The 24,359-nt window shown below is 41.2% G+C and overlaps 1 protein-coding gene across 1 annotated transcript in view; it reads left to right on the top strand.

Moving 5' to 3' along the window:
* LOC148521242 (uncharacterized) overlaps positions 1-2,026 on the top strand; it is a 97,115-nt gene extending 95,089 nt beyond the window's left edge. Inside the window, exon 4 of the mRNA XM_088475466.1 lies at positions 78-2,026. Coding sequence (XP_088331592.1) covers positions 78-167 — 90 coding nt within the window. The 3' untranslated portion in view covers positions 168-2,026. The remainder of the gene's footprint in view (positions 1-77) is intronic.
* Positions 2,027-24,359: the final 22,333 nt, after the last annotated feature.

Genomic DNA, 24,359 nt, shown 5'->3' with positions numbered 1-24,359 from the left:
TTTCAGGATGTAATTTGCACAATAAAATGCTGTATCATGTTTTGTACACTGCAAATAACTTGTTCTCTTTTTATCAGGCACCAGAAGAGGAAGGCATTACTTATGCTACCATACGATTTGACAAAGGGAAATCCAAACTATCTAGCCACAATCAAGCAAGATCTTAATCCTTTTACACACAATTATTCCCTCAACTTTTTATATACAGTGTATGTGTGTGTGTGTGTGTGTGTGTGTGTGTGTGTATAGAGATATAACCACTGATAAACAGTTATTGCCTCATATATATGCACTTCAGTCAATATCATTAAAACATTAAAACACACAGGCTGACAAGTATAATACAGTATATGGGGTAAATCTACTAAGCATTTGTTTTGCTGTAAATTCAAAAACGACTGGCATCGACGGCAGTTTAGTGTCTAAAGTAATGGTATTTGCTAAGCATCGGTTTTGACTGTCATTTTGAATCCACTGTTGATGCCCATTGTATTTTTTTTAAGCCCCTATCCCATCGCAAACCCAACTTTGATAGATAAAAATATTAATACATTTGAAGATTGAAAAAATATTATTTGGGCTCCCCAACCAAAATGATAACCATCCCTTGGCTTTTTAGCCTAGAATGGTATTGAAAAATAGGGGAGAAAGACTGTGTGGGGTCAACCCTATTTTTCAATACCAGTACTAGGTTAAATCAGCCGGGGCTGATGACCCTATAGAAGGGAGATACGCAACATGAGGGCCCCCTGTCATAATGTCAACCAGTTTGAGATTGGTCAGCCAAGGGGTTGCTGGGAAAGTTTGCTATAGGTTTTCTGTCAATTCCAAATCCCAATGCTTAGAAAATTCAGAGTTTCTATACTTCTGATGTAAAAAACATTGATGGGGAACAAGCTTTTTTAATGGAGAATAGTAAAAATAGTCTATAACTTGTATTCAAAACTTGTGCTGGTGTGTGCTAGAGCAGCTCAAGTTAGGTTTTTTTAATGGAACTGTTGCGAAAAACAAGTGCTATGTGTGTATTAACTGTAGCAATAACATGCTAGCTTGTGTCAACAAGCAATAAAACAATAAAAATAACATTAAAAAAGAATGAAACCACTAAAATTTGCTGCTGATTAGCGATATAGCTCTTTTCCCTAAACTTGCCCTGCAACTTCCCTCCCGTCCTGTTGTAGCGCCGGTGGTCTCTTCTCCCTGCTGATGTTTCCGGTCTTTGTGCTCCATGCTTGGAGGGAGCCAGGTGAGGCTGGATGGTGACAGTATTTGGGGTATTCAGTCCATGGCGCTGGTAATTTTCCAATGCGTTTTGTGCTTGGTGTACTTTGTTAAGGATACTAATGTCTGCAGTCAGAGGTTCTTTTATATAAATGGGACCCATTTTAATTTTTTTTCTGTAGAAAACTTTATTGATTTTAACTTGATAAAAGCAATGGTCCTAAAGAAGTTATAAGCTAGACTGTAATATGATGATTTTACTTAAGCAAACATTTGAATTTCCATTCATACAACATTCTTGGAAAAGTAGACACAGGCTGATTTTCCACTACAGCAGTACTGTATAACCACATCTAAACTGCTCCATCCAGTTATATCTACCATTGCTTGCAACAAGGGATACCCAGCAAAGTGTCCACTGATTAAAGAATCTATGCTTAACAATTGGTATTTTAATATAAATGACTCCACACAGAATGAATGCAATGCATATGTAAGAAAACTGGTTTATACATGCATGTGTGAAACAGTTGCACATATGGAGTAACTAAAGTGTTTTGTGCTCTGTTTTCTTTGTAAAAGCCACCAATTAAACTAACACACAATTCACTTCAACTTTACAAACTCTGGAAATTATAAACAACTGTACCTGGCTAATAGTCAATGTAATTCTAATTTTTCTTTGTATTATTATTATTTTACATGTTGGAATAGTTATAAACCTAAACTATTTTTAATAATAATATGTGCTGTAATTATATTCATGCTCAGTTTTTCCCCTGAAGGCCTCTTGCTTATTTCTTATTTCATTGTATGCCTTTTTTCTGGTTATAACTTTGTTGTGCTTTAAACTTCATTCTTTAAATTAGTAATCATTTCATAGTTTGATATTACTTTACAAAAACAGTAAAATTAATTAAACAATGTTAATTAAAGAAACAAACCGTCTAGTTTATAAATGCTTAAACAGAATTTGTAGATTTGTGTCCTGATTTTTGCGTGTGGACAAGACTTGGGGGCCTATTCATAAACACTAAAATAAAGTTTTTAAGGACATTTTCCTTAATTAATGTTATTTTAGTATTCATTGATATCTCCTTACTAAGTCCCCCTGTGTTAATTTCCCGAAGGAATGCCTGCCGTTTGGGGGCGGCCTCAGTAGTGAGCTTCCGGCTCTATTAGAGCCGGAATCTCACTGGGGCTTGTGATGGACGAGACCCTACCACAAGGGTCTCGTCGCAAGCCCGATGGTCGCGACCATCGCGACCATCACCTGGCTGCTCGCAAAAGCTGTGGGTGGTCACCCACAGCTTAGCGAGCAGCCAGGAGGCCTGCTCACAAAAAAAATGCCGCCCTGATTAAGAGCGAGCGCTCTGAAAGAACGTCCAGCTCTGAATCAGGCCCAGTGTGTGAACTAGACAAATTTTTGTTTGTCTGTCTGTTCGTTCCCGCATCACGCAAAAACTACGTGATGAATTTGGATTGCGTTTTTAATATTGTAAAGCTAAGTCACCTAGAAAGAAACTGAGGTATGTATTATCTCAATGTGACATCAGGGAGAGGAGTGATAAAGGAAATACCAGACGTTTAACACTCAGCGCGTGCAGTGTGCAGGCTCTTCAAGCCAAAAATGACTAAATAATATAAATATCCGGAAACAAAATTAGTTTCTGTGTCAGTTCGCTATTTATGTAATTATGATTTAAATATTTTATGACTTTTATTTTTTTTTGGCAAATAGTTGTTATAATAAAAAAAAATGTTGTTTTATTTTTTTTTTTCAAGTTATGAGTAGTTAGTACTAATGTACTGTTCGGGTCAATATGACCCGATTTGAATATTATACTAGTGAGTGACTGTAAATGTTTCGAAAAACACATTACTTCAACAATCAAAATTATGAAAATTATGAATACAGTGTCAGTTAATTGGTTTACATTTGGTTTATGTCATCTTTTCACCTTTTTGTATCAAGTGCAATAACCCTGCTGTACTGTTCGGGTCTATTTGACCCAAAACAAAATCTGTTTTGGTGTCAGTTTGCTCGTAATTTTGTTTGTTTTGGTTTGTTCATCTGAATGTTTTTTTATTCTAATAACAGTATGGAGAATATCCATTGTTTGAATATTAGTGAAAAGCGTAATTTAATGACACGGGTCATATTGACCTGAACAGTACATGAGCATAGTAGACCCAAGCAGAACAGCAGGGTTAATAAACAAAGACAGTGGTCTCCCACTTTGCAGGCCATTACAACTTAGAGGGGAATCTTCGGTTGTCTCATGTAATTAAAAGCATATGTTTGAGTTAACTTGAGCCACACACCAAACTTAGAGTTTAGCCAATCAATAAATCTGCAACGGACATCACTCAGCACCTCAAACAGTACCTGAAAATGTAATTCCCTCACATATCTGGTGAGATATCCAAGTAACCATCTCACTGCTGTATTACACTGAAGTGCCAAAAGTCACTGGTCAGATACCTATTATCGTGTAGGACTGCCTCTAGCCCTGTGAAGAGCAGCAACTCAACATGGCATCGATTCTACAAGTGGACGAAAGACCTCTGGAGAGATGTTGACCCATGCTATCTGGATAGCTTCCCACAGCTCCTTGATATTTGTAGGTGCAGGATTTCGGGTACAAATGGACCTCTCCACCACATCCCAAAATGTATGGGTTCATGTTGGGCAAATGTGGTGGCCACACCATTTGTCAGAACTCTCCAAAATGCTCCTCGAACCATTTCTGGACAACTTGGGACCAATAACATGGTGCATTATTCTATAATTGTGGGGGTGCATGAAGTCAATGAAGGGCTGCAAATGGTCAACAACTAATGCAACCTAGCAGTTGCCAGTCAATGCGGGTTCAGGCAGACCAGCGGACCCAACTCATGCTACATTTAAACACCTCAAACCATTATGAAATAATCATATGCCTGCATGGTGCCTTGTTGACAACTGGGGTCCATGACCACATGGGGTATGTGGCACTCCAAACCCTACCATCAGCATGAAACAACTGGAACCATGACTTATCGGACCACACCACATGTTGCCAGTCCTCTAGCATCCAATTAGTGACATCACAAGCCCAGGTGAGGTACAGTATCTGGTGTCGTAGTGTTAACAGGGGCACTCTGGTCAGTTTTCTGCTCCCACATCCCATGGAAGCTAAACAATGCTGCACTGACCTGCTGAATAATATGTGTCTGTGCCTCCAGCATTGAATGTGGATGTAATTTGAGCCAGTGTCGCTTGTCTGTTACCACAGACGCTGCTGGTCACGATTATTAAAGCAGCCATGGTCGGCCAACACGCTGTCCACAGTGGGTTGTAATGCCTTCCATGAGGTATTCCCGGTATAAGATACAGCCCAAGCGCTGAGGGGTTGATATTTACTGAACAGATTCAATGTGGTTGTGTGGGGTAGTCAGTCCCACTCAATAAAAAGTACATGAAAGATAAAGCAACCACAGATTCTGTTAGTATAATTAAAAATCACTCAAACCAGTAGCAACAATGTATATAATAAATGAATTATATCTTTATTAAGACAAAGCAGCCAATGCTTATAAATTCAATAAGAGCAATACAACACACATGTAAATAATGAAATTGCATGTAAATAATGGTTCCTAAAATGTATGAATATAGAGTCCCGGACTTTTGAACAACATTTGGTGAAACCCTCTGAAGAATTCCTCCATACACAAATATATTTTTTGAACTGATGTTGATTAGTTCATCATCCGGTATAAAAGTTACAAAGTAATAAATGGGTGTCGATATTACCTTCCGTATAGTTGGATCAGACCCAGATCTGAGTATATGAATACAATGTGGATGATGGTTACCGTGGCTGAAGATGGCAGACCTCCCGATCTCGACCCAGCTGACGATGGAGATGCAGAGGGGAGTGGGTGGTCGCTCTAGTGCTCCAGGTCCGGCACAGGAGGGGCAAAACAATGTACTCCATGCTCTATGAGTGAATGGGTCGTCTGACCAAGATGCACGTGCTCTACCCGGCCAGCGGGGAGACTTGGGAAGAATTGAATGACGCCGCTCTGAGGCTCCGTGTCAGGGGGAAAGGAACAGAGGGCTCTGCGTCCTGGATGGGTATGGAGGATATTCCACTGCAAGCTGATAGAATGGCTTAAAGCTTGCCAGGCACGGTGTGTAGACGTGCAGAGAGAGCCAGTGATGAGACTCCAGGAATCAAAAACCGGGTAGATGTAGCAAAATCAAGCACCAACGTGTTTCACCGTCCTTCTGACGCCTTTTTCAAGGTGAATGAGGCATTGCAAGTTTGAACAGTTTAAGTACCTTCAGCAATTAATCAGCATTAGATACATGTGAGTATAGTTAATTACTGGTTTGAGTGAAAAAGCAGTTTGATCCTATTAAAGGCACATGAATGGCTCATAGAGCAGACACTTTATAAATGCACATACATATATTTACTGATAAGAACGGAAGACATAAGAACAATAATTCTAGAGGAGAACAGGCAGAATCATTTGTGTATATATACATATACATGCAGATATGGGTGCACACCCATATACATATGTATATATACACACATATAATGAATAAAAACAATAAGCGACAAATTGGTATGTACCTATGTGAGATCAATTCTATAAGTCTTATGTTAATAAGGATGAAAAAAAAAAATATATATATATATAAGAATAGCGCTAGGTGTAGTCAAATAATAGTATTTAACTCAATTTGTTCGTTAAGACCGTCAGGGTAGAGACTATTGAGATTAAAAATCCAGTAAACTTCTCGTTTACATAGAGTTCTAAATCTATCTCCTTGTCTAGAAGTGGGCAATATTGATTCTATTCCTAAAACTCTTAGGGAGCATATATCACCCTTATGTTTATCCATAAAGTGTCGGGAGACACTATGTAAAACGTTTTTCTTCAGGATGTTTCTCCTATGTTCTAGGAATCTCTCTTTTAAACCTCTAATGGTTCTACCAACATATCTAACGTCCCTACAACTGCACAATAACACATACACCACATATTTAGTATTGCAATTAATGAATTGCTTAATGGTGTAGCTCTTATCCATTCCCTCAAGGTTAATAGTTTTTGTTTTATTTAATGCATGGTGACATGTGATACATCTAGTAGAACCGCATTTATAGAAACCGGGAGGTCTGGAAGGAAGCCAATCTAATCTGGATTCTAAAGTCCTAGTGGGAATCTTAAGAATACTCGGTGCAAGTATATTTTTAAGTGATTTATTTTTCCTATAAATGATAGTAGGTTTTGTTGGTAATATTTGTTTCAGCACATGATCGAATTTTAACATAGAGTAATTTTTCTCTATAATACTTTTAATTTTTCTCGAAGAGTCGTTATAGGTGGAAATAAATGCGAAATTACTCTCTGTTTTGTGTACATGAGATTCTCTTGTTTTAGGTTGTGGTAATGATTCCCTCGGTATAAGTAAGACTTGATTATATGCTTTTTCAAGCAGATCTCGAGGGTAGCCTCTATCTAAAAAATTCTCACAAAGTGTTAAGGCCTGTTTGGAAAAATCTTCAAGAGTGGAACAATTGCGTTTGATACGCATAAATTGTCCCTTAGGTATATTGGTTTTCCAAGGATGATGGTGACAGCTTTTAAAGTGCAGGTAGTTGTTAGTTCCCACTTCTTTACAATAGTTAGTGGTTATAATATGTTTTTCACTAATTGTGAGAGTCACATCCAGGAAGGTAACCAGATCCCTGCTGTAAGTGTGTGTGAAGGAAAGATTAAAAGAATTAGTGTTAAGGGAAGAAACAAAAGATTGTGCACTAATAGAGTCCCCATCCCAAATAATAAAAAGATCATCTATGTAGCGGCTGTAGAAGACCAGGTTCCCTCCGAACTCGCTCCCCCACACATGTTGGGACTCAAATTGTCCCATGTATAGGTTTGCGAAGCTCGGGGCGAACCTGGTCCCCATGGCCGTCCCAAGCACCTGTAAGTAAAAAGTGTCAGTAAAAATAAAATAATTGTGAGTGAGAATGAAACGAATAGCTTGGAGAATGAATTCCTGATGTTGAACGGATAGGGTTCCATCTTCAGACAATGAATTTGCTACCGCATTAATCCCCAACTCATGGGGGATATGTGTATATAGCGCTTTCACATCAAGCGTGAGAAAGGCATATTTTTCATTCCAAATGATATCTTGTATAGAATTCAAAAAATGTGTAGTGTCTTTCAGATGGGACCTTAACCGTGCAACATGTGGTTGGAGAAAAGAATCTACATAGTGAGATAAATTGGAAGTGAGAGAATCAAGTCCAGAAATGATAGGGCGGCCAGGGGGTGTAGTGAGAGATTTGTGAATTTTGGGTAAATAATAAAAAATAGGGGTGACAGGAAAGGGTATCAGCAGGAATCTGTATACCTCCCTGGTAATGACTCCCTGATTTAGGGCTTTATCCAATAAAAGAGTAAGCTCATTAAGATATTTTGCTGAAGGATCCGAAGCTAATACTCGGTAAAAAGTAGTATCTTTCAATTGCCGGAGGGCTTCGAGAATATAGTCGTCTCTATTTAGAACGACTATACCTCCTCCCTTGTCCGCTTCTTTAATTATTAAAGAGTCATCTTTACATAACTCTCGGATAGCTACCCTTTCCCATTTGTTTAGATTCGAATCCTTCGCCTTGTATGTTGAACAAATCTCTTTAAAATCATTCAATGTTGTCTTATAGAAACATTCTATACTTGAACTTTTATTTTTTATAGGGAAGAATTCTGACTTAACCCTAAACTGTTTCATGCTATCTTTAACATCAAACAGCTTAAGGTTCTCATTTTCCTCATTATTCTCATCTAGTAGCTCTTCTAGGATGTTAAGAGCATTTGTGTCTCCACTATCCAGCAAAATAGGTGTACTTTCTGGTGCATTTTTTGATAATTTTTTATTGGCAAAATATCGTTGCCTACATAAATTTCTAATGTATCTGTTAAGGTCCACATAAAGTTCGAAGATATTTGGACCACAAGAAGGTGAGAATTTTAATCCTTTAAGGAGCACTCTCTTTTGATTCTCACTTAGCACTTTATCTGAGAGATTGAAAATAGATTTATTTCCCTGAGTCCCATTAGAGGTTAATATCTTAGGTCTGTCCTTCTTATTTCCTCTCTTTCTACTGGATCTGATAGACGTCTTTTTTGGGGGGTTGTTAGGATGCTGAATCGGTTGTGCAACAAGGGACCTTGTTTGGGGTGGTAAGCACGTTTCTCTAAAAAAACCTGTGAAATTTCATTGGACGAATCTTTCCTAGTTGGTCTTTTGGGGATAGCTCCAGAAGTCACTTTCGGTGGGATGGAATTATCACCATGCGAATGTTTTCTTTTAGGGTAGAAGCTAGTTATCTCATCCAGCTCCTCCCGGTTACTAAACGGTTTCTTAGAGTATTGAGTTCTATAAGTATTCCACTCTTTATTCTGGATGTCTCTAGGTGTATATTGGGTATGACTGTAAGTCTTGCTCTTAAATAGAGGATTCATATCTTGGTGTTGCTTCCTATTCTGATTATATGTTCTAACCTCACCTTTCTGATAGTCGGTGCTGTCTCTCAAATATTTTCTCTTTTTATTATAAATAGTGTTTTTTTCAAACTCTATAATTTTTTTTCCGATTGATTCATCTTTTTCTAAGAAACCTGAACAATCCTTGAAACATTCTACTATTTTCCTTTGTTTATCAATCTCACCTTTTATTTCCTCTACTTTATTCATACGAAATTTAATAATAATAGAAATAAGTTTAAGGGAGCAATTATCTAAAGTGTTATTCCATTCTTTCAATAATTCCTCATCCTTTTCAAAAATACATGGTTTATTAAGGCGTAAGCCTCTTGGCACAATTTTTTCTTCCACATATTTTTGAAGATTCGTAGCATCTAACCAATGTTTAAGTTCAGTTTTTAGTAAATTTTCCAATTTGTAAATTTCTTTCAACCAATCATCATGCTTTCTTAAAATATCTCCGTTCTCTTCAAGGTCATTATCTCTATAGAATGTCTGTCTCCTCTTAGTACGTTCGTCAAAATTATTTAAACAACTCATATCAGTTGCCAAAGGGTTGACTCAACAATAGAAAAAACACAAGATACAGCCCAAGCGCTGAGGGGTTGATATTTACTGAACAGATTCAATGTGGTTGTGTGGGGTAGTCAGTCCCACTCAATAAAAAGTACATGAAAGATAAAGCAACCACAGATTCTGTTAGTATAATTAAAAATCACTCAAACCAGTAGCAACAATGTATATAATAAATGAATAATATCTTTATTAAGACAAAGCAGCCAATGCTTATAAATTCAATAAGAGCAATAAAACACACATGTAAATAATGAAATTGCATGTAAATAATGGTTCCTAAAATGTATGAATATAGAGTCCCGGACTTTTGAACAACATTTGGTGAAACCCTCTGAAGAATTCCTCCATACACAAATATATTTTTTGAACTGATGTTGATTAGTTCATCATCCGGTATAAAAGTTACAAAGTAATAAATGGGTGTCGATATTACCTTCCGTATAGTTGGATCAGACCCAGATCTGAGTATATGAATACAATGTGGATGATGGTTACCGTGGCTGAAGATGGCAGACCTCCCGATCTTGACCCAGCTGACGATGGAGATGCAGAGGGGAGTGGGTGGTCGCTCTAGTGCTCCAGGTCCGGCACAGGTGGGGCAAAACAATGTACTCCGTGCTCTATGAGTGAATGGGTCGTCTGACCAAGATGCACGTGCTCTACCCGGCCAGCGGGGAGACTTGGGAAGAATTGAATGACGCCGCTCTGAGGCTCCGTGTCAGGGGGAAAGGAACAGAGGGCTCTGCGTCCCGGATGGGTATGGAGGATATTCCACTGCAAGCTGATAGAATGGCTTAAAGCTTGCCAGGCACGGTGTGTAGACGTGCAGAGAGAGCCAGTGATGAGACTCCAGGAATCAAAAACCGGGTAGATGTAGCAAAATCAAGCACCAACGCGTTTCACCGTCCTTCTGACGCCTTTTTCAAGGTGAATGAGGCGTTGCAAGTTTGAACAGTTTAAGTACCTTCAGCAATTAATCAGCATTAGATACATGTGAGTATAGTTAATTACTGGTTTGAGTGAAAAAGCAGTTTGATCCTATTAAAGGCACATGAATGGCTCATAGAGCAGACACTTTATAAATGCACATACATATATTTACTGATAAGAACGGAAGACATAAGAACAATAATTCTAGAGGAGAACAGGCAGAATCATTTGTGTATATATACATATACATGCAGATATGGGTGCACACCCATATACATATGTATATATACACACATATAATGAATAAAAACAATAAGCAACAAATTGGTATGTACCTATGTGAGATCAATTCTATAAGTCTTATGTTAATAAGGATGAAAAAAAAATATATATATATATATAAGAATAGCGCTAGGTGTAGTCAAATAATAGTATTTAACTCAATTTGTTCGTTAAGACCGTCAGGGTAGAGACTATTGAGATTAAAAATCCAGTAAACTTCTCGTTTACATAGAGTTCTAAATCTATCTCCTTGTCTAGAAGTGGGCAATATTGATTCTATTCCTAAAACTCTTAGGGAGCATATATCACCCTTATGTTTATCCATAAAGTGTCGGGAGACACTATGTAAAACGTTTTTCTTCAGGATGTTTCTCCTATGTTCTAGGAATCTCTCTTTTAAACCTCTAATGGTTCTACCAACATATCTAACGTCCCTACAACTGCACAATAACACATACACCACATATTTAGTATTGCAATTAATGAATTGCTTAATGGTGTAGCTCTTATCCATTCCCTCAAGGTTAATAGTTTTTGTTTTATTTAATGCATGGTGACATGTGATACATCTAGTAGAACCGCATTTATAGAAACTGGGAGGTCTGGAAGGAAGCCAATCTAATCTGGATTCTAAAGTCCTAGTGGGAATCTTAAGAATACTCGGTGCAAGTATATTTTGAAGTGATTTATTTTTCCTATAAATGATAGTAGGTTTCGTTGGTAATATTTGTTTCAGCACATGATCGAATTTTAACATAGAGTAATTTTTCTCTATAATACTTTTAATTTTTCTCGAAGAGTCGTTATAGGTGGAAATAAATGCGAAATTACTCTCTGTTTTGTGTACATGAGATTCTCTTGTTTTAGGTTGTAGTAATGATTCCCTCGGTATAAGTAAGACTTGATTATATGCTTTTTCAAGCAGATCTCGAGGGTAGCCTCTATCTAAAAAATTCTCACAAAGTGTTAAGGCCTGTTTGGAAAAATCTTCAAGAGTGGAACAATTGCGTTTGATACGCATAAATTGTCCCTTAGGTATATTGGTTTTCCAAGGATGATGGTGACAGCTTTTAAAGTGCAGGTAGTTGTTAGTTCCCACTTCTTTACAATAGTTAGTGGTTATAATATGTTTTTCACTAATTGTGAGAGTCACATCCAGGAAGGTAACCAGATCCCTGCTGTAAGTGTGTGTGAAGGAAAGATTAAAAGAATTAGTGTTAAGGGAAGAAACAAAAGATTGTGCACTAATAGAGTCCCCATCCCAAATAATAAAAAGATCATCTATGTAGCGGCTGTAGAAGACCAGGTTCCCTCCGAACTCGCTCCCCCACACATGTTGGGACTCAAATTGTCCCATGTATAGGTTTGCGAAGCTCGGGGCGAACCTGGTCCCCATGGCCGTCCCAAGCACCTGTAAGTAAAAAGTGTCAGTAAAAATAAAATAATTGTGAGTGAGAATGAAACGAATAGCTTTGAGAATGAATTCCTGATGTTGAACGGATAGGGTTCCATCTTCAGACAATGAATTTGCTACCGCATTAATCCCCAACTCATGGGGGATATGTGTATATAGCGCTTTCACATCAAGCGTGAGAAAGGCATATTTTTCATTCCAAATGATATCTTGTATAGAATTCAAAAAATGTGTAGTGTCTTTCAGATGGGACCTTAACCGTGCAACATGTGGTTGGAGAAAAGAATCTACATAGTGAGATAAATTGGAAGTGAGAGAATCAAGTCCAGAAATGATAGGGCGGCCAGGGGGTGTAGTGAGAGATTTGTGAATTTTGGGTAAATAATAAAAAATAGGGGTGACAGGAAAGGGTATCAGCAGGAATCTGTATACCTCCCTGGTAATGACTCCCTGATTTAGGGCTTTATCCAATAAAAGAGTAAGCTCATTAAGATATTTTGCTGAAGGATCCGAAGCTAATACTCGGTAAAAAGTAGTATCTTTCAATTGCCGGAGGGCTTCGAGAATATAGTCGTGTCTATTTAGAACGACTATACCTCCTCCCTTGTCCGCTTCTTTAATTATTAAAGAGTCATCTTTACATAACTCTCGGATAGCTACCCTTTCCCATTTGTTTAGATTCGAATCCTTCGCCTTGTATGTTGAACAAATCTCTTTAAAATCATTCAATGTTGTCTTATAGAAACATTCTATACTTGAACTTTTATTTTTTATAGGGAAGAATTCTGACTTAACCCTAAACTGTTTCATGCTATCTTTAACATCAAACAGCTTAAGGTTCTCATTTTCCTCATTATTCTCATCTAGTAGCTCTTCTAGGATGTTAAGAGCATTTGTGTCTCCACTATCCAGCAAAATAGGTGTACTTTCTGGTGCATTTTTTGATAATTTTTTATTGGCAAAATATCGTTGCCTACATAAATTTCTAATGTATCTGTTAAGGTCCACATAAAGTTCGAAGATATTTGGACCACAAGAAGGTGAGAATTTTAATCCTTTAAGGAGCACTCTCTTTTGATTCTCACTTAGCACTTTATCTGAGAGATTGAAAATAGATTTATTTCCCTGAGTCCCATTAGAGGTTAATATCTTAGGTCTGTCCTTCTTATTTCCTCTCTTTCTACTGGATCTGATAGACGTCTTTTTTTGGGGGTTGTTAGGATGCTGAATCGGTTGTGCAACAAGGGACCTTGTTTGGGGTGGTAAGCACGTTTCTCTAAAAAAACCTGTGAAATTTCATTGGACGAATCTTTCCTAGTTGGTCTTTTGGGGATAGCTCCAGAAGTCACTTTCGGTGGGATGGAATTATCACCATGCGAATGTTTTCTTTTAGGGTAGAAGCTAGTTATCTCATCCAGCTCCTCCCGGTTACTAAACGGTTTCTTAGAGTATTGAGTTCTATAAGTATTCCACTCTTTATTCTGGATGTCTCTGGGTGTATATTGGGTATGACTGTAAGTCTTGCTCTTAAATAGAGGATTCATATCTTGGTGTTGCTTCCTATTCCGATTATATGTTCTAACCTCACCTTTCTGATAGTCGGTGCTGTCTCTCAAATATTTTCTCTTTTTATTATAAATAGTGTTTTTTTCAAACTCTATAATTTTCTTTCCGATTGATTCATCTTTTTCTAAGAAACCTGAACAATCCTTGAAACATTCTACTATTTTCCTTTGTTTATCAATCTCACCTTTTATTTCCTCTACTTTATTCATACGAAATTTAATAATAATAGACATAAGTTTAAGGGAGCAATTATCTAAAGTGTTATTCCATTCTTTCAATAATTCCTCATCCTTTTAAAAAATACATGGTTTATTAAGGCGTAAGCCTCTTGGCACAATTTTGTCTTCCACATATTTTTGAAGATTCGTAGCATCTAACCAATGTTTAAGTTCAGTTTTTAGTAAATTTTCCAATTTGTACATTTCTTTCAACCAATCATCATGCTTTCTTAAAATATCTCCGTTCTCTTCAAGGTCATTATCTCTATAGAATGTCTGTCTCCTCTTAGTACGTTCGTCAAAATTATATAAACAACTCATATCAGCTGCCAAAGGGCTGACTCAACAATAGAAAAAACACAAGATACAGCCCAAGCGCTGAGGGGTTGATATTTACTGAACAGATTCAATGTGGTTGTGTGGGGTAGTCAGTCCCACTCAATAAAAAGTGCATGAAAGATAAAGCAACCACAGATTCTGTTAGTATAATTAAAAATCACTCAAACCAGTAGCAACAATGTATATAATAAATGAATAATATCTTTATTAAGACAAAGCAGCCAATGCTTATAAATTCAATAAGAGCAATAAAACACACATGTAAATAATGAAATTGCATGTAAATAATGGTTCCTAAAATGTATGAATATAGAGTCCCGGACTTTTGAACAACATTTGGTGAAACCCTCTGAAGAATTCCTCCATACACAAATATATTTTTTGAACTGATGTTGATTAGTTCATCATCCTTATCTGTAAATATATGTATGTGCATTTATAAAGTGTCTGCTCTATGAGCCATTCATGTGCCTTTAATAGGATCAAACTGCTTTTTCACTCAAACCAGTAATTAACTATACTCACATGTATCTAATGCTGATTAATTGCTGAAGGTACTTAAACTGTTCAAACTTGCAATGCCTCATTCACCTTGAAAAAGGCGTCAGAAGGACGTTGAAACGCGTTGGTGCTTGATTTTGCTACATCTACCCGGTTTTTGATTCCTGGAGTCTTATCACTGGCTCTCTCTGCACGTCTACACACCGTGCCTGGCAAGCTTTAAGCCATTCTATCAGCTTGCAGTGGAATATCCTCCATACCCATCCGGGACGCAGAGCCCTCTGTTCCTTTCCCCCTGACACGGAGCCTCAGAGCGGCGTCATTCAATTCTTCCCAAGTCTCCCCGCTGGCCGGGTAGAGCACGTGCATCTTGGTCAGACGACCCATTCACTCATAGAGCACGGAGTACATTGTTTTGCCCCTCCTGTGCCGGACCTGGAGCACTAGAGCGACCACCCACTCCCCTCTGCATCTCCATCGTCAGCTGGGTCAAGATCGGGAGGTCTGCCATCTTCAGCCACGGTAACCATCATCCACATTGTATTCATATACTCAGATCTGGGTCTGATCCAACTATACGGAAGGTAATATCGACACCCATTTATTACTTTGTAACTTTTATACCGGATGATGAACTAATCAACATCAGTTCAAAAATTATATTTGTGTATGGAGGAATTCTTCAGAGGGTTTCACCAAATGTTGTTCAAAAGTCCGGGACTCTATATTCATACTGGTTTGAGTGATTTTTAATTATACTAACAGAATCTGTGGTTGCTTTATCTTTCAGGTATTCCCGGTATACATGTGACATCGTAGATTGAGGAATGTTGAATGTCCACACAACTTCATAAATGTAATGTCCCATCTGTCGGGCACCCACTATCATGCTCCATGCAAATTCAAATTCACATCACTTTGCCATGAGCAGCATAGTCAATGTTCAAACTGGCTCATGAGATGTCATATTACAACTAGGGGTGTGCACCGGCCACTTTTCGTGTTTTGTGTTTTGGCTTTGGATCTGGATCTTTCTTCGTGTTTTGGATCTGGATTGGTTTTGCCAAAACCACCCTTCCGTGTTTTGGGTTCTGGTTTTGTGTTTTGGATCTGTATTTTTTTTTAAAAAAGCATAAAAACAGCTAAAATCACAGAATTTGTGGGTGTTTCTGCTCCTATGCTATTATTAACCTCAATAACCTTCATTTCCACTCATTTCCAGTCTATTCTGAACACCTCACAATATTGTTTTTATGGCCAAAAGGTTGCACCGAGGTAGCTGGATGTCTATGCTAAGCGACACGAGTGGGCGGCACAAACACGTGGCCCATCTAGGAGTGACACTGCAGTATATACTGCAAAGAAAAAAAAGAGGTGCAAGATGGAATTGTCCTTGGGCCCTCCCACCCACCCTTATGTTGTATAAATAGGACATGCACACTTAACAAACCAATCATTTCAGCGCCAGGGTCTGCCACATGACTGTGGCTGAAATGATTGGTTCGTTTGGGCCCCCACAAAACAAGCTGGCAATTAATGTGTCCCTGCACAAACTGGTTCTACGTAGGCAAGATGTCGTCCTCATCCTCCTCATCCACCGATTCCTTGGATAAAACAGGAAAAAGGGATTTAGGTGACCCTGGACTGCTTACGGTCTGAGCCAAAGTTTCTGAACTTGACAGTAACTTTTTATGAATGCGCTGCAGGTGCCATATAAGGGAGGATGTTCCTAGGTGGTTAACGTCCCTACCCCTACTTATTTCACCTTTACATATGGTACATATGGCAAGACAGTTGTTGTCCGGATTTGGATAGAAATATTGCCAGACCAAAGAGGTGGAATGTTTGGTCTTCTGCCCAGGCATGACCGTGATGGGCTTTTTCATCCCACGGACAACAACTGTCTCCCCCGGAGCCTGATTTAAACAAACCACATCACCATCAGAATCCTCCTCGCCAACTTCCTCCTCAGCGCCAGCTACACCAGTATCCTCATCCTGTTGTACTTCAACAGTGACATCTTCAATTTGCATATCAGCAAGTGGACTGTGGGTGCTCCTTTCAGCACTTGCAGGGGGTGTGCAAATGGTGGAAAGAGCCACCTCTTCCCGTCCAGTGCTGGGAAGGTCAGGCATCGCAACCACCACCACACTTGGACTCTCCTTGGGGATTTGTGATATCTTCTTAGAAAGCACAGTTCTTCGCTGTGCTTTTGCCAGCTTAACTCTTTTGATTTTTTTAGTGGGAGGAGGGCTTCCATCGTCATGTGAAGCTGAACCACTAGTCATGAACATACTAGGGATCGACCTTAGCCGTTCCTTGCCACTCCGTGTCGTAAATGGCATATTGGCAAGTTTACGTTTCTCTTCAGATGATTTAAATGTTTTTTTCAAGGTCATTTTCCTGAACTTTGTCATTTGGGATTGTATGTGCCCTCTACTATGACATTGGGCATCGGCCTTGGCAGACGACGTTGATGGCATGTTATCATCTATGTCATGACTAGTGGCAGCAGCTTCAGCACTAGGAGGAAGTGGTTCTTGATCTTTCCCTATTTTATTTTTATCGGAGAAAGTTTGGTCCTCCATTTATGTTATATTGATATATACGTGCGGCTAAGGCGCACACAAACACAGAAAATAATTTTTTATTTTTGTTGGAGACTAGTGCATTTTGTGGGTTACACCACCCTTTAAGAAATGAGCCAGCCGGCCCTTTACTTATGGGACACAGGCGCACGCTTGGCACTACTTTGTTGATGCACGTGCGGCTACTGCGCACACAATTCACAAACACAGAAAAATTTTTTTATTTGGTTTGGACTGGAGTGTACTTTGGGGGTTACAGCACCCTTTAATGGTCAAGACAGCCAGCCCTTTACTTATGACACAGGCGCACGCTTGGCACTACTTTGATGATGCACGTGCGGCTACTGCGCACACAATTCACAAACACAGAAATTTTTTTTAATTTGGTTTGGAGTGTACTTTGGGGGTTACAGCACCCTTTAACGGGCAAGCCAGCCAGCCCTTTACTTATGACACAGGCACACGCTTGGCACTACTTTGTTGATGCACGTGCGGATACTGCGCACACAATTCACAAACACAGAAAATATTTTTTTATTTGGTTTGGAGTGTACTTTGGGGGTTACAGCACCCTTTAATGGTCAAGCCAGCCAGCCCTTTACTTATGGGACACAGGCGCACGCTTGGCACTACTTTGTTGATGCACGTGCGGCTACTGCGCACACAATTCACAAACACAGAAAAATTTTTTTATTTGGTTTGGACTGGAGTGTACTTTGGGGGTTACAGCACCCTTTAACAGTCAAGACAGCCGGCCCTTTACTTATGACACAGGCGCACGCTTGGCACTACTTTGATGATGCACGTGCGGCTACTGCGCACACAATTCACAAACACAGAAATTTTTTTTTATTTGGTTTGGAGTGTACTTTGGGGGTTACAGCACCCTTTAACGGTCAAGCCAGCTTGCCCTTTACTTATGACACAGGCGCACGCTTGGCACTACTTTGTTGATGCACGTGCGGATACTGCGCATACAATTCACAAACACAGAAAATATTTTTTTATTTGGTTTGGAGTGTACTTTGGGGGTTACAGCACCCTTTAATGGTCAAGCCAGCCAGCCCTTTACTTATGACACAGGCGCACGCTTGGCACTACTTTGTTGATGCACGTGCGGCTACTGCGCACACAATTCACAAACACAGAAAATATTTTTTATTTGGTTTGGTTTGGAGTGTACTTTGGGGGTTACAGCACCCTTTAACGGTCAAGCCAGGCGGCCCTTTACTTATGACACAGGTGCACGCTTGGCACTACTTTGTTGATGCACGTGCGGCTACTGCGCACACAATTCACAAACACAGAAAAAAAAATTTTATTTGGTTTGGAGTGTACTTTGGGGGTTACAGCACCCTTTAACGTTCAAGCCAGCCGGCCCTTTACTTATGACACAGGCGCACGCTTGGCACTACTTTGTTGATGCACGTGCGGCTACTGCGCACACAATTCACAAACACAGAAAAAATATTTTTTTTTTAGCACTTGGGGGGAGCACCCCTGATGGACAGAGCACCCCCTGGACAACACTACAGCACCCCTTTAGGACTGGGACACTGCACAGGACTTTGGAGTGGACACAGCCCCTATGGACAACTGACTGCACAACACAGTCCAGCCAGGCCCTATGGACTTTGAAGTAGTGGACACAGCCCCTATTAACAACAGCAGCACAGCACAACACAGCCAGCCCCTATGGACTTTGAAGTAGTGGACACAGCCCCTATGGACAACAGCAGCACAGCGCAGCACAGCACAGCACAGCACAGCACAACACTACTCTGCACTACACTACACTACACTACACAGCCCAGCCAGCCCTAACTTCCACCCTCCCTCTTCACTGTCCACAGCCGAGTGATAAAATGGCGCCGACGCGGGTACCTTATATAGGATCCAAAACCCGCGAGACTCGGAAGGCGGGAAGATGACGTTTTGCCTCGATTTCAGAATCCGAGTCAGGCGGGAAAAGTCGAGCCTGAGTCGGATTGGACTCGGATCGGGGGGGCTCGGGGGGGTTCGGATTTCAGAAATCCGAACCCGCTCACCCCTAATTACAACTGATGCAGGTCTGGGCATTTCCAAGATGTCACAGCATGTTGACACCACCTACCATTACCTTTACATACTGATATCCCATTACTTTTTCCACTTCAGTGTATAACAGGGTGCATGGTGTGGGACTCCCCTAAGTTGTGCACACCTCTATGCATTGTAGATACACCACTGCTTCCAAACATAAGTCATCATACTGTATCTTCACACACAAAAATCAGGCTACCAATCACCCACTATGTAAAGAGACAAACAAGGCTCAAAATAGGCATTGCTACTATCCCATTCTTAAGCAGTGACTATAGCAGCCCATGCAACCAAACTGCCAAGAGAAGCTTCCAGCGTGATATGAATGTACATCTCAGATGTTTCTGGGTCTGCACCTGTGCAGGACCTGTTCTGCATATGTGCAGAATGGGTGCTGCAATTATGCTAATTGCCATGCTGCAGTGTTTGGGGGGTAGAGTGGGGGCATGGCTGGGCACAGTTCTTGGAAATGGAGGCGTGTCGCCACCATTTTCTGGGAGGGTTGAGGCCAGGATCTGCGTCGACAGATGCAGATTCCTGGCCTATGAAGTGTCCACCACCCGGGCAGGCTGCAGGAAGCTTCAGCTCCTGCAGCCTTACTAAAGGAGCAACCATTGGTCACGATGGTTGCAATGGTGCTCTCAAATGCAGCAAAGAGATGTCTGACAATGTGCATTACCAATTTATTGGCCAAATATATAGGATAAAGTAACGTTTTAAATTGACTGTTGAGTTGAAGATTTATGGTAAAGGGTAGCTCAGGGATATTAAGGGCCTGATTCAGAGATGGACGGTAATGCAAACATAACTGTATACTCTCACGGATCGCAGTTGCTAAAATATGCTAATGCCTTCCAAAGCATAACCGAACATAGGGACGCCCACTGCTGCCTTCTCATATCAGTACAACGACAGGCAACAGTGTAAACATTGGTACCATCAACGCACAGCAGGCAGTCACGCAGCTTGCAAGCCAAGGCTGACCAGCCGCAAACACTGCAGCTCTCCTGACACACAGAGAGGTCTCATGCTACACAGGAGAATGCAATGACTAATTTATACACACCCATGAAATGGAGTTTAAATGGTCAGACATGCCTGCATTTTTCTAACCACCTCTCGTTACCACCCAAAAATGCTGACTACCTGCCACTCACTTTGCGAGTGGGTCCTCTGTGCATTCGAAATCGCAATGTAATCGCATAACATTAGCAAACATTTGCTCGATCTATCGATATAAAAATTGCCATTGCTTCAGTCTCTGAATCAGATCCTACATGTAAAATAGGTATAGAGGTTATTGCCAAATGTGATCTTAAGAGGAGGTAGCTTCATTAGGATTCTGTAAAAGTCTTAGGGGTAAATTTACTAACCATCGAGTTTGTCCTAATTTTGCTGGCGAACAAACTCTCTGAGCTTCGCCAGAACTCGGGAGAGATTACAATAATGTAGTTCGCAAATTTACAAAGGATCGAATTTCGAGTTAATCGAGTTCTCCGATGGTGAATGAAATAGAGATTTCTCTGGAGAGTTTGCTCTGTTCACAAGAGTTTTATCCTTAACCGTGAGAATTTATTCGCCCAAGACATAATTTTTTTCACCCGAGACCAAAATCTCCTGCCTGCATTACAAATGAGAACTCGCCCGAGCACATAGGAATCAATAGGGATAGCTTTTGCTAGCAAATTTTCATTGGCTGAACATATCACTTGTGGGGATGTGTTTGAAATCACTATAAATCCGCCCAGCAACAGAAAACCACAAGGGTTTCAGTTAGGAGTTTGGAGAGAGGGAGAGCTAAGAGAGTTTGGTGAGTTTTGGTGGTATATATTTTGCAATTGATGATTGACTTGTGTGTAAGTAGTCTTGTCTATATTTGTGGTCTAGTCATTTTACAGTTTGTCTACAGTTATTGTCTTTGTGTTTTTGATCCTGTCAGCAGGGGCGCCGAGAGGGGGGGGGGAAGCGTGTACAGTTTACCATGGCATGGCAGGGGGCCCGGGCCGTCTGCAGCACACCATTTTTTTTTTTAATCTATATTTTTTTAATTCACTCTTACAAAATCACCGCGATGGGTGGCAGGTGGCAGTTTGGGTGGGGGGGAGGGAGGAACGTAGGGGTCTCTGTCACCGGCCGCACTGGCCGTGTGTCAGTGCCACACACTTACAGGTTGCAGCCGCGCCGTTGCAGAGCTGATGCTCTAGCGAGATGATGACATCATCATCTCGCGAGGGCTCTCTCCCATTACCAACTGGCAACAGTTCCAGGCTCTGGGTAGTGGGCGGGGACTGGGAGGGAAAGGCAGGTGACCGTGGGCACGCCGCATGGGCATTCTGTTTGTGTGGAGCAGACAGTATGAGTTTAGGTGTCAGACTGCACTGTGATGGAAAGAACCCGTGCGCCATTGGCACTGGCTGCTGTACTGTGAGTCTATCACTGTGTGAGTGACTGTGATGTGGATGACTTATATAGGATATATATCACATATATATTCATATAGAATGTGCATATAACTAAACATGTGTAATATATATGTATATATGTGTGTGTATGTATATACGTGTGTCTGCATATAAATATTTATACATGTGTGTGTGTGTGTATACATATATATATATACATATATATATAGGGTTCCCGCTAGGCTCTTTCAGTGGGGCGCCGCGCCCTGCCCTATTTCTGACGGGCAGAAAGCACGCTGCCCTCCAGTGCAGCATCCCGCTGAGACAGCCAGCGGCGGGTTCTGTCTCCACCCGCGGGTCGCAGTGTTCCACGGGTGGTCAAAACGGTGGCGCAGCTGTCACCGCCGGTTTAGGGATACCAGGTGCATGCGCCTGGCATCCACTCACAGTGACCGCAGTGCTTGGAGGCTGCGCGTTCATAAAGTGTTACTGCCAAGTTCAGAAACTGTGGCTAAGACCATAAGTAGTCCAGGGTCACCTAAATCCCTTTGTCCTGTTGTATCCAAGCGCCTGCAAACCACACTGTCAACTCCCTCCTCATCAATTTCCACCTCAGTCAGGATCGGAAGTAGTCCTGCAGGCTATGTCACTGGCATGACTGACTCCTCTCCTATCCGGATTCCTCCGGAGGATCCTGCATTGCTACGCCTACTGCTGCCGCTACTGTTGTTGATGCTGGGAATCGTTCATCATCTCAGAGAGTAAGTTGGAACACCACTACTTCTTTTACTAAGCAATTGACCGTCCAACGGTCCTTTGCAAGGAGGATGAAGTACGACAGCAGTCATCCTCTTGCAAAGCGGATAACTGAGACCTTGACAGCTATATTGGTGTTAGACGTGCATCCGGTATCCGCCATTAGTGCACTGGGATTTAGACAATTGATGGAGGTAGCATGTCCCCTGTATCAAATCCTGTCTAGATTCCACTTCACTAGGCAGGCGATATCGAGATGTCAGAAAAAGTATCCTCAGTGTCCTAAAAAATGCGGTTGTACCCAATGTCCACTAAACCACGGATATGTGGACAAGTGGAACAGGGCAGACTAAGGACTATATGACCGTGACAGCCCACTGGGTAGATGTAACACCTTACGCAGCAACAACAGCAGCGTCACCAGTAGCAGCATCTCAGAAACGCCAGCTTGTTCCAAGGCAGGCTACGCTGTGTATCACTGGTTTCAGTAAGAGGCACACCGCCGACAACCTCTTAGAGAAACTGAGAGATATTATCGCCCAATGGCTTACCCCACTTAGACTCTCCTTGGGATTTGTGATATCTGACAACGCCACCAATATTGTGCGGACATTACATCTGGGCAAATTCCAGCACGTCCCATGTCTTGCTCACACCATAAATTTGGTGGTGCAGAATTTTCTGAAAAATTTCTAGGCACTTTCGCCATTCAGCGTCTGCGTGACGAAGACTGGAGCACCAGCAAACACTGTTGAACCTGCCCTGCCATCACCTGAAGCAAGAGGTTGTGATGCGGCACAACTCAACCCTCTATATGCTTCAGAGTATGGAGGAGCAGCAAAAGGCCAATCAAGCCTATACATCCTCCTATGACATAGGCAAAGGAGGGGGTATGCACCTGACTCAAGTGCAGTAGAGAATGATTTCCGTGTTGTGCAAGGTTCTCCAGCCCTTCGAACTTGCCACACGTGAAGTCAGTTCAGGCACTGACAGCTTGAGTCAGGTCATTCCCCTCATCAGACTTTTGCAGAAGCAACTGGAGAAAGTGAAGGAGGAGCTAAGACAGAGCGATTCCGCTCGGTATGTGGGACTTGTGGATGAAGCCCTTCATTCGCTTTGGCAGGATTCAAGGGTGGTCAATCTGTTGAAATCAGAGCACTACATTTTGGCCACCGTGCTCGATCCTAGGTTTAAAGCCTACGTGGTGTCTCTCTTTCCAGTGGACCCAAGCCTGCAGAGGTGCAAAGACCTGCTGGTGAAAACACTGTCAACTGAAGCGGAACGTGACACGTCAACAGCTCCTTCTTCATTTTCTCCCGCAACTGGGGCTGCCAGGGCACAACTTAGATATCCTAGCAACCCTCTGGCAGTGATGCAGGGCCGGCAGGACCAAGTTTGGACATCTGGTCCGGACTGAAGGACCTGCCAACAATTTCTGGCATGTCTATTGTCACTGCATATGATACTGTCACCATTGACAGAATGGTGGAGGATTACATCGGTGACAGCATCCAAGTAGGCATGTCAGACAGTCCGTACCTGTACTGGCAGGAAAAAGGGCCAATTTGGAGGCCCCTGTACAAACTGGCTCTATTTTACATAAGTTTCCCCCCTCCGGTGTGTTCTACGAAAGAGTGTTTAGTGCAGCCGGGAACCTTGTCAGCGAAAGGCGTAGGAGGTTGCTTCCACAAAATGTGGAGAAGATGATGTTCATCAAAATGAATTATCAATTCTTCCAGGGAGACCAGCCTCCAGAAAGTACAGAGGGACCTGTGATGGTGGTTTAGAGCAGGGACGAATTAATACTCTGTGAGGATGAGGATGTACACAACACTGAAGAGGGTGAAGAATCGGTGGATGAGGAGGATGAGGACAACATCTTGCCTCCGTAAATCCAGTTTGTGCAGGGACAGATTAATTGCCAGCT

Source organism: Taudactylus pleione, unplaced genomic scaffold (assembly GCF_031769625.1).
Source record: "Taudactylus pleione unplaced genomic scaffold, aTauple2 ptg000172l, whole genome shotgun sequence".
Taxonomy (NCBI): domain Eukaryota; kingdom Metazoa; phylum Chordata; class Amphibia; order Anura; family Myobatrachidae; genus Taudactylus; species Taudactylus pleione.
This window is presented reverse-complemented; position numbering and strand designations above follow the sequence as displayed.